We start from the raw sequence: 11,732 nt of genomic DNA, 5'->3' as shown, positions 1-11,732 counted from the left end.
GACCTGGGTTCGAATCTCGCGAGGCGGGATCATGGATGCGCACTGCCGAGGAGTCCCATAATAGGATGAAACGGCCGTCTAGTGCTTCCAGGTTTTCTATGGTGTTCTAGCTCCAATTGACTCATGATTTCAACTATGAAAATACTGAAATCCCCACAAAACCCCTTCTGATCATCTTTAAATGACAATGATATCCAGTTGTGGTGATGGGATAGGAGAAATTTAACCAATGAACATATGTGTCATGTTCTGTGTTGTATTTGACTGACTGATTGACTAAATATATACAATCAGGCATCATAAAAGACGATAATATTCAAAACTAAATACATGAATAAATTCAGTTGGTGTTGTTTTACATGTATCCTCCGATTGTCACAGAGTGAACATCAACTTTGAGATGTAGGTACATCCGGCTGACGAGTCCCAAATAGGATGAAACGCGCATCCTGGATTCCACTGCCGGTCACTATCCATTACTTATTTACGTATTTACGCCTAACACCCCTCTTGGAGAAGAACAGACTGTACACCAGTACTATCCATCCAACCCTGTTCTGGACAATCCTTTCCAGTTGCTATTCATCCTTTTCATATCTGCTCCTATTTCTCTGCGCAATGTGTACTTTGCACAGTAGTCCATCGTATGAGTTCTGGATAATCTTGACAATCTTCTGGGGAACTCCATCGTGTCGAAGAAGTTTCCATAATGTTCTCATGTCTACACTGTCAAACACATTCTCATAATCAATGAAGTTGATGTATAGTGACGAATTCCACTCAATTGATTGTTCCACGTTGATCCGTAGTGTGGCAATTTAGTCTGTGCATGACCAGTCACTATCCATCTTCGCTCATACATGTATAAATAATATTGATAATATCATTTATAAAGCTTCATTCATGGGAAAAATATCAGATAGTATAGAGTTCTGTCACTCATCAATAAGTTTTCATATTTAGTTAAGTACAGATTTTTACATTCTGGCAGTGCTTATCAGAGCCAAGGAAATGACTGACGATTATTTTAGCGAGAAATTATCATATAGACAGATGACTTATGGTAGGAGTATCGTATAAGAACAAAACTAGTCAGAATCGAACAAATGACCTTTAGATTTTTGCTCAAAATCTAAAAATTGCAAAGAACAAATATTAGAAGTAACTCTGCATAGTACTTAGTACTTATTAGATCTTTGGGTGAAAGCTACTCATCCATATAGTCGTGATGACAACATTATTTATTATTATTTAAACACATAAATATTGATGCAAAGGGGCACTAGATATATATGCGCCGCACAAATCTCATTTGATTTGTGTGAGGGCTATGATACTGCCAGGGTTCCCAAACTGAAGCAGGTGGTTTTCGTGAATGGAGCCACACCCCGAGCCTTTGACCTAAAGGTTTGGTCCGCAAGGCAGTGGAGCATCGTGAGGAGATACAGTCCCATGGTAGCTGGTGAACAACGATTGATTCATACAACATTTGTTCCCTCAGGATACTGGAGCCAGCCCATGTGCACCATTGGTTTAGAATGAGGGTTTTCCAACTCCCCTAGATGGACTTTCCGTGTCCTCGAACCCGGTTAAAGCGCCGGACATTCGTTTTTCGTCCTCTCAATTTTGTAAACAATACCCCTGGTGCGAGGTTACAGTGAGTAGTACTTCCCTGACAGAGGCTATATACGCATGGCCATGTGAGAGCATTTGGAGAGGGAGAGCGGACTCTCCCCACTCTCGGCCGTAGCAGGGCATTTGTGGGCCCCTGATGACAATCCTAACCCCGACCCTTGAATCTTAACTTTAGATACGTAAATCCAACCTAATACAATGTGTGGACTCTTTAAAATCTATTCGGGTCCCGACAAAAGTTCGTGAAGACGGATAATTTATATCCATAAGAACTAGTATATAAATATATCGTTTCATTTTCGACTAAAAGACAGGGTAGCCTGTAGAAGACTGTTGTAGATGCATCAAATATGTACAATCGGTTTACACTTGGTAACATCATTGTTTTTTCTTCTATAAACTATCTACTTATGAATACTGTTTTCTAATTATTAAAGAACTGACTGGAAATTCGTTGTATGTGTGTTTTATTGGGTGATGTCCAAAACTTATTATTGATAAATGATGTGCCACGCTCTAACTCCCGAAGTGACTAATTAAGCAAGAAAACAAGAGTGTAAGAGAAAGTCAATTAGGCTACCGAACAGGTCATTTCTGATTGCCATTGAGTGACCTTATCGTCTGGTCACTTCTAATTGGTTAAGGTTAAGATTTCCCTAGAAAAATTTAAAGTCATGGGTTCAGTTTCCGACTATGGATTCGTGGACGAATAATACTGTGCAGTCTCATACTAGAACGAAACAGCAATTCAGTGCTTCTAGGTTTTCTATGATTATCTAACTTAGATCGGTCCGTGATCAGGATAATTATGCTATTTACTCTGAAAAAGTGGCTTACATTAAGTTACGAGACGTCACAAACACAATTTCCTACTCATTGGGATATCCAAAAATCATATTTTCCATGAAATATTATGAGATTTGAAATCACTCCTATTTATTTAGTCGGTCAGCCCAATCAAATTATCATCCTACAGAAATAGCACAACGAGGTGGATAAGGAACTACTTATATACCAAGCAAGTTGAAACAATTGTAATAGCAGTCAGTAGTGGGAATATGATTCCATAAAAAACTAGATGGCAACTCAAACTGATGTACGTACGTACGAAGTTCTAAGTTGTGACTGACTGACTGACTGAAAGAACTGAAAGAAATTCAATATTCAGAGGAATAGAAAATTGTAAATAGGCTTGAATCATTGTAACTGATTCTGTGGCTTACTTACTTACGCCTATTACCCCCAATGGAGCATAGACCAACCCACTCTGTCCTGCGTCTTGCTTTCTAGTTCTATCCAATTTTTGTTCATTCTTCTCATGTCTGTCTCCGTTTCTCGGCGTAATTTATTCTTTGGTCTTCCTCTCCTCTTTTGGCCTTCAGGATTCCATGTGAGGGCTCGCCTTGTGACGCAGTTGGGTGATTTCCTCAATATGTGTCCTATCCACTTCCAGCGCTTCTTCCTGATTTCTTCCTCCACTGGAATCTGGTTTGTTCCCTCGCACAGTAGAATGTTGCTGATAGTGTCTGGCCATCGGATCCGAAGTATTTTGTGTAGACAACTATTAATAACCACTTGTATGTTCTGGATGATGGCTTTCGTAGTTCTCCAGGTTTCCGCTCCATAAAGTAGAACTGTCTTGACATCTGTGGCATTTTACCCATTCTTAAATTATTTATTATTGCTAATCATCTTATAGATTAATTAGTTTACTAAAGAATCATTCAATAATCTTCTTTCTAGTGAAAACTTGATACCATCAAATAATATGGAAGAATTTCTAGAAAATTGGAATGTTAAATGTAAACAATTATTTACTGAATGGGGTATGTTACCTTTCATATTTAGTTATTAAATGTGTTTTAGTATAAAGAGATTGTATAAGAGACTGATCAATTGTAGTCTTAAATAGCAATGGGAACATACAAGTATACAACACCAAGTGAATATGACTTCACCCCATGGCACAAGCAGTTGACTATCAGGACTCAGTAGCTAAGTAGATAACGTGATGACGTTTGAAGCGAAAGGTACTGGGTTCGAGTCCCAGGGTGAACATCAACTCTGAGATGAAGGTACATCCAGCTGACGAGTTCCAAATAAGACGAAACGTGCGTCAAACTGGATTCCACTGCTAGTCACTGTCCATCTTTGCTTATAATGCTTGTGAATTCAGACTATTATCGAGGCAATACACACAGTATGCACATATGGCCAATAAGAGACTGAACAGTTTCATTCCTAAGCATCAATGGGAAGTTTCAAACAAACAATACCAAGTGAATTCAAAGAGTTGTATAGTTTGTTTTTTTAGTTTTACACCAAGGATTGATTTCACAATCGATCAATCACTGTGTGGTGACCAATGTCATGCATATCGAGTCTGTCTTAGTTTGACTTTGAATTGTATTGATCAAGTTGTAATGTAGTCACCAGTCTAAGTGATTCAACATATCGTGCAGTGTATTGAGATCTAATATATTGATTAGAGATGATCGAGAGAAAACCCTTTTCGATCTAGATTTCATACTATTTGACACTTGTCAGTAAAGTATAAATGTACTTTTAAGGAAATCGATGATCCCTGGTGAATTTGATACTAGACTTGACAAATATGTCAGTAGTCACCAAACAGTTGTGAAGAATTATTTCTAAAGGAGATCATTCACGACCTAAGTAGCTCAGCGATAATGTTTCAGGCTGTGAAGTTGGGTGACACAAGAACAAGTTTTTTAGAGAGAGTCAATTCTCTCAAGACTACAGGTATACCTTACTGATAAGTGCCGAAATAGCACAAAACAAGGGTCTGGGGTTTCCTGTCGGTTACCTCAAATCACATTATAGAACTGACTTTAGTTAGATGACTACTAAAAACCCACAAACAAGCATGAAAATGGTTGAGCATTACTACAAATTGACTAGGATTAGAGATGTAAATCATTGAAAGCCAACCAAATGGTCTGTAGCTTAAGTTCCCCTAATAAGATCCGACAGCCCTGGGTTTCGATCCCCAGTGAAGCCACTGAAAAGTTGTTTCATTTTAATTCCACGATTCCTCAACAGCGCATACTCGTAACCGGATTCTAAGGCTAATAACCTTAAACTGAAGGAAATAATGTCATAGTAAGTAATACATAAAACTATTGCGTGACAAACTAATAATATGTGTGTCAACGAGTTTGTCTCGATACGATTAAGCCAAGTCAAGTCAAGTGACATTTAACTATGTTTGAATAAGTAGCCAATCATGATTCTTTGAAACAGATGGTCTTGTGTCTAGCAGGTGTGGTATGGACGCTGACTGATCAGACTTTTATGATTGATGTTAGTAGTTACTGCAAACATCAATCAATCTTTGACGATACCTGCCGAAAAAGAAACGTGTGAATTCCAGACATTGAGGTAATACACAATACAATCCAAGTATTAGGTGAGAGTTGTGCTGCGTATGATAGAAAAGAGAGGAAAGTCGGCAAAAGATACCAAATGACAATAGGCGGTGAAAGTGAAAATGTATTAAACGACCCAGCATATTTAGTTTATGAAAAGTAGAAACTAAAATAAATCATTTTCATTATTTATTCTATAGATGAAATGAATCAAGATGCTTTGAACTCCATATACAAAGCTTATGAAGATAATTCACAACAGTGTATCGATCAAATTCAACAGATGAAAGTAAGCTGTCAATGATTTTTTTTCCATAGAAACCTAAGAATATTTCAAAGTTCTCTAAGTATAGCATAGGCTGTGATTGATTTTCTGTTGATCTACTCAGAACATTTCCAGTAGGGACCGAAGTCAGACCAGACTGTCTACTCTCTCCCTTCCTCTTTCTTTTGGTGACCGACTGGATTATGAAGACTTCGACATCTAAGGGGAAACACGGAATACAATGGATATCTCAGAATCAATTAGATGATTTGGACTTCGTAAATGACCTAGCCCTCCTATCTCATACACACGAACAAATACAGACGAAGACAACAAATGTAGCAGCAGCCTCTGCATCAATAGGCCTCAACATACACAAAGCAAAAAGCGACACCCTCAAATACAACACGGAGAACGCCAAGTCAATCACACTTGATGGCGGAACTTTGGAAGATGTGGAAACATTCACGTACCTAGGAAGCATCATTGATAAACAAAGAGGATGTGATGCAGATGTAAAGGCGAGGATTAGCAAAGCAAGGACAGCATTTTTACAATTAAAAAACATATGGAACTCAAAAGAACTGTCAACTAATTTGAAAGTGAGAATCCTCAATACGAACGTCAAGACAGTCAGTTCTACTGTACGGAGCTGAAACGTGAAGAACTACTGTATCCATCGTCAAGGAGGTACAAGTATTTATAAACAGTTGTTTACGCAAAATACTCAACATTTACTAGCCGGATACTATCAGCCAACAGCGTTTTATGAGAGAGGACAAACCAGCTTCCAGTTGAAGAGGAAATTAGGAAAAGACGTTGGAAGTGAACAGGACGTACATTAGGAAAATCATCAAACTGTATTACGACGCAAGCACTAACTTAGAGTCCTGAAGAGAAACGGAAAAGAGGAAAGCCAAAGAACACATTTCGTCGGGAAATAGAAGCAGATATGCAAGGGATGAATAGCAACTGGGGAGAACTGGAAAGGATTGCCCGAGACAGGGTTGGATGGAGAATGCTAGTGGCGGTCTATGTTTCTCCAACAGGAGTAAGTAAGTAAGTAAGCTACTTAGAACTCAACTTCAAAGTTTCTTATGGGGAGTGACAATGTGGTGTAAACCACTTATATCAACATAAGTAATATTTAAGATTGGTCAAAAGTGAGATGCTTGGAAGCAGAAGGTTAGGAAGATCGAATTGAAGAGAACGGCAACAGAGATTAATTGTTGAAGGATTTGCAAATGAAGTATTGAACGTATGGTTTTCATATGTCATGAAAGAGCTTTCTCCCTACTTGTGTTCTCATTCATCACAACAGTACTTTTGGACTACGTTATCTTGAAGTCAACAGTTTTTTTTCTGGAGAGACTATTCATTCTAATCTTTTGTTTTTGGCATTTTATTTCAAGTAGGAATTTTCCCATTTTGCCTATGAGACATCTTTTCGGGAGTTCACTGAACTGTATAACTTTGAAAACTTAGCCTGAAGCCTTTTTAGAGTTAATGCCGGTCTCAAACCCGGATAAAGCGAAGAGGGTTGAGAATAGGGTTAGCAAACACCGTCTATCGCGGGATCGTGGATGCACACTTCTGAGGAGTCCCACAGTAGGACGAAACAGCCGTCCAATGCTTCCAGGTTTTCCATGGTGTTCTAGCTTCAATTGACTCACGATTTTAATTATATGCATTGATTGTTTGAATCTTCCCACTTATGTTTAAGACCGCAATTGATCAATCTCTTTTGGACTATGTTCATCCTATATGATTTACCTCGATAATGTCATTAAATCACAAGCATTTTATGCAGCGGTGGATGTTGGGTAGTACTGGAATCAAGGACACGCGTTCGGTCCTTTTTTGGACTCGTCCTTAGGTGGATGTAACTGCATCCCAGAATGAGTTAATATGCACTCTTGAACTCGAACCTAGTACAGTTTGATTCAAAAGCCCGTTACACAAGTGAGTGGCTATGTTTTGATTTATGTTAACTGACTAATCAAGTATATTAAGCGCCTAATGTACTGAAACGCCTCCACTAGAAGTTTACAACCTATCGTGAAGGTAATTATTTGGTGTATTTTACCGTTTGTCTCAATGAAGTCATGAACCGATCAATGTTAGACCAAAATTGGAAATCTATCAGCACTAGACGACCATTTCGTCCCTGTATAGGACTCCTCAGTGGTCCGCATCAACGACCCCGCACGTCATAATCAAACCGATGACCCTCCGTCCCGCTCGTGAATTTCTGATGTCTAGACCACTGAGCAGATATTTAACGGTGTTATTGTCGTACTTCAGTCAGTCCACGACATTATTGAAGCTAGAACACCATGGAAAACCTGGAAGCACTGGACGTCCTTTTCGTCCTATTGCGGGACTCCTCAGCAGTGCGCATCCACAATCCCGCCTCGCGAGATTTGAACTCAGGAACTATCAGTTTCGCGCGCGAGCGCTTAACCACTAGACCACTGAGCCGGTCGGCATCCAACGGTGTTAATATCTAACGTCAACCAATCTAAGAAGTTGAGTAACCAGCTTCAATTGACTCATAATTTCAACTATATAAACCCCCTTCTGAAAGTACAATTATGTCCAATACTAGGCGTTAGGATCGAAAAGTAGAGTACTTAAGGTTACATCTAAACTACAATAGATTTGGAATGGAAAAAGGTACAATAATGAAGCATACATCAAATGAAAGCTTATGGCTTGTAGACTAAACTAGGCACAAAAATAACGTCCCCCAAAATAGATCCCATTGTTTGTTATGACTTCATTGTTTCTATGTTCATATTAGTTTTCTTCTTTCAAATAGTTAATCATTTCAATTATCTTAAAGGAAAAGTCATTCTTCCCCCCTTTTTTTTGTTTCTTGTTATAATAAATAGAATCAATTATTAGATCGTAAACTCATCGGTTCAATGGATGAAATTGAAAATTTAATTAAAGAAAATTGTATCACACTTTTGGGTGAATTACAAAGTCAATTTGAAAATAATTTAAATTATATTGATGTAAGTATGTTTTACCATTTAAACTAGAAGGGGGGTTTTATGAAGATGTTTAGTGACGGCTCAATGGTCTAGAGGTTGAGCGTTCGCATGAGACACTGACAGGTCCTGAGTTCGAGTCTTATGAGGCGGGATCGTGGGTGCACACTGATGAGAAGTTCTATACTCGGACGAGACAGTCTTCAAGTGTTCTAGGTTTTCCATAGTGATCTAGCTTGAATTGGCTTATGAATTCAACTATTATTTCGTTGAACATAGATACATTTTATAAGCCTATGATTTTGTAGTGATTACACAGTTTTCTTAGTTATAAATCATGAAGAGATCTTACCTAAACCAGAAGATACTGGATAGCTGTTATATCCTAGTATAGAACTTTTCAGGAGTGCGCATTAACGATCTCACATCCTACAACTAAACCAAATATCTTTAGTCTCACGTGCGAATACTCAACCTTTAGATCATTGAACCTGGATCCAATAGTGTTAATGTCTAATTCCAATCCATTCACAATTTTGCTCAAATATCTTCCATTACCTAAGGTGTATAACTGTCTCACATTCGACATGGTTGGTGCATAGTTAGATGGATTTGATACTTTGGATTGTTAGTATGAATAAGATATCGTAGGGTTGTTAAATTATTGTGTACCTTTAAAAAATATCCCTGATTTGTAGCAAGATTGTTTTAAATTATGATTAACTGATTAGATGTGGTTTTATTGTCAACTAACTGACCATAGAATCCAGTTTTATGTATGTAAGGCAACATATTAATGAACTGTTTACTTATTATTTATTTATCTATTTAAGCACATAAATATTGGTACAAAGAAGCACCAGATATATATGCGCCGCACAAATCTCATTTGATTTTTGTGAGGGCTGTGATACTGCCCAGGTGCCCAAACTGAAGCAGGTGGTCTACTTAGGGGGCCATACTTGGAGCCTTTGACCGAACGGTCTTATCCACAAGGCAGTAGAGCATCGTGAAAGAGATGCAGTTCCATGGTAGCCGGTGACCAACAATTGGTTCATACGCCATTTGTTCCTTCAGGATACTGGAGCTCATGTGCACCATTGATTTGTAATCAGGGTTTGCCAACCCCCCTAGGTGGATATCCGTGTCCATCAACCCGGTTAAAGCGCTGGACATTCGCTTTTTGTCCTCTCAATTTCGTAAACAACAGTAATACCACGAGAAGGCAGTGAGTAGGACTTCCCTGACAAAGGCTATATACGCGTGGCCATGTGAGAGGATTTGGAGAGGGAGAGCGGACTCTCCCCACTCTCGTCCGCACCAGGGCATTTGCGGGCATTAATGAACTGTACACAAATTGATTTACTGTATGATGTGCTCAATTGTCAATCTCAATCTATGAGTTGTATCAACATAGCTTACTTATTATTATTATTATTATTATTATTATTAATGGCTTTATTCAATATTATAATCTGGTACAATATAGAATTCTCTGAAATTGATTAGTCGGTCGTACAAATGTACTAGTTATTACTTGTACAACCCAATTCCTCACATGTATAATGATGTAAAATACCACCGATATGCATATGTTAATCTATGAATTCCTATAGCCTCTGCTATGTGTAAGAAACGAGATCGAATTGCATAAGGAAAACTAGTAGGAATACGATAAATAACTTTAAATGAATTACTTCTGTCTACTATATGACCACTATCGATCAAGTGTGAAAGAACCGAGCTGCGTATTGTCTTTACAGCACCTTTTCCTAACCATGAAGGATTGTGTTCACTAACTCTTTGATTCAGTTGTCTGGTAGTGCACTCAATATAGCTTTCTCCATAGGAGCAGCTGAATTCATAGATACACATAGAAGTGGCATAACCAGGTAAGTTATCCTTTAGTCCAGTGCTTTCAGGTTTTCTATGATGGTCTTACTTCAATTAACTCATCAATTCAACTATAAAATTACTAAAATCTCCGCAAAACCCCTTCTGATAATTATCTTGTTTAGCCTGATGAGGATCTAATTGAAAACAATATTGTTCGCTTATACATATATGACAACTTGGACCGACGCATATGTGTGCCTGGTTCTACGTTGTAGCTGACTGACTGACTGACTGATGTTGTTCTAAATCCCAATATGGGAATTTTTCAAATTCTATATTGTACTAAAAATATAATATTGAATAAAGCCAATAATGATAATAATACTTATTAACTATAGAATTATATATAAGAGTTGGCATAGACTCATCTATGGACATTCGAAGCCTATTTAATCAACATAGCAGTTATATATTGTTATAACCTGTGTCAGCCTATTACAGAGACAATGAATTATCAATCGAACCAATGACACATGAAACCCGTACAAGAAGTCTAGAGTACTTGTCGGTCCTGTTATCTGCCTAGCCTAGCCAGTTAAGTCCAAAACACCAATACCAGCCTCTGCAATATGAATCATTATTCTCAAACATATTTTGTTTATATACCAAACAAACAGATCACATCGTACCATAAAATAGAAAATAACATTTGTACAAGATTTAGCTAAAAGTGGCTGTGAATGTGGGAGGTAGTAATTAATAGACTGGGTATACCTCAGGATTGGTAAATTGTACAGTAATAGTCTATGGGTCAAAATAAAGCTCATAATAAAAGGAACATTAATGTAAATACTTAAGTTACTTAATAATTATACAATAGGAAATACATATATCACATTGGTCCATAAATAGTCCTCAGAGTTACCATTCATTATTCTCTTCGGGATATAACATATATCAGAAGGGGGTTTTGTGGAGATTTTAGTAATTTTTTTTATATATTTGAAATCATGAGTCAATTGAAGCTAGAACACCATGAAAAACCTGGAAACACTGGATGGTCCCTAAATCAGAACACAGTTGAATAGGAACGAGATTGAGTCCCAAATGACAAGGGCAGGTAGAAGTAGGAATTACAATAATATAAACGTTAGTATATTTATAGTTTTTACATGAGAAGATTCTAGAGTCTTCTACAAGTATCTGCTAGCGTTGATTGGATAAGCGTGCTCCAACACAACCCTGAACGGAACGTGCTTTAATCCAATCTATATTCCTCTAACATATCTGTCCACGAGTAACTACTGGTGAAAAAAATCTGAGTAAAAGTGTTACGGTTTCTCATATTCTTAGTTAAACTGTAACTTTTTATAATTAAACGACAACTATATGCAAGAGAGAGGAAAACGTAGTTAAAATAAATCAGGAGTTGTTATTTAGTAAAGAATGAATTATTACCTGGTTGAAGAGATGAATAGTCCACAGCTCCACAGACACAAAGGCTAAGTCGTTCACTTAAAGTTCGAGCACGAGGCTCTAAGATACCGGGTGTATCAAACACCTGAATTTTGTAGTCAGGGGAACCCATTACACTGCCGTCAATATCATCTG

The 11,732-nt window shown here is 37.8% G+C and overlaps 1 protein-coding gene across 1 annotated transcript in view; it reads left to right on the top strand.

Annotated features, from left to right (window-relative positions):
• Smp_139350 (putative nuclease sbcCD subunit C) overlaps positions 1-11,732 on the top strand; it is a gene marked incomplete at both ends in the record, with an annotated part of 81,825 nt that overhangs the window by 16,030 nt on the left and 54,063 nt on the right. Inside the window, 3 exons of the mRNA XM_018798785.1 lie at positions 3,354-3,461; positions 5,225-5,313; positions 8,184-8,309. Coding sequence (XP_018653693.1) covers positions 3,354-3,461; positions 5,225-5,313; positions 8,184-8,309 — 323 coding nt within the window. The remainder of the gene's footprint in view (positions 1-3,353; positions 3,462-5,224; positions 5,314-8,183; positions 8,310-11,732) is intronic.

Source organism: Schistosoma mansoni, chromosome 7 (genome assembly GCF_000237925.1).
Source record: "Schistosoma mansoni strain Puerto Rico chromosome 7, complete genome".
Lineage (NCBI taxonomy): Eukaryota > Metazoa > Platyhelminthes > Trematoda > Strigeidida > Schistosomatidae > Schistosoma > Schistosoma mansoni.
This window is presented reverse-complemented; position numbering and strand designations above follow the sequence as displayed.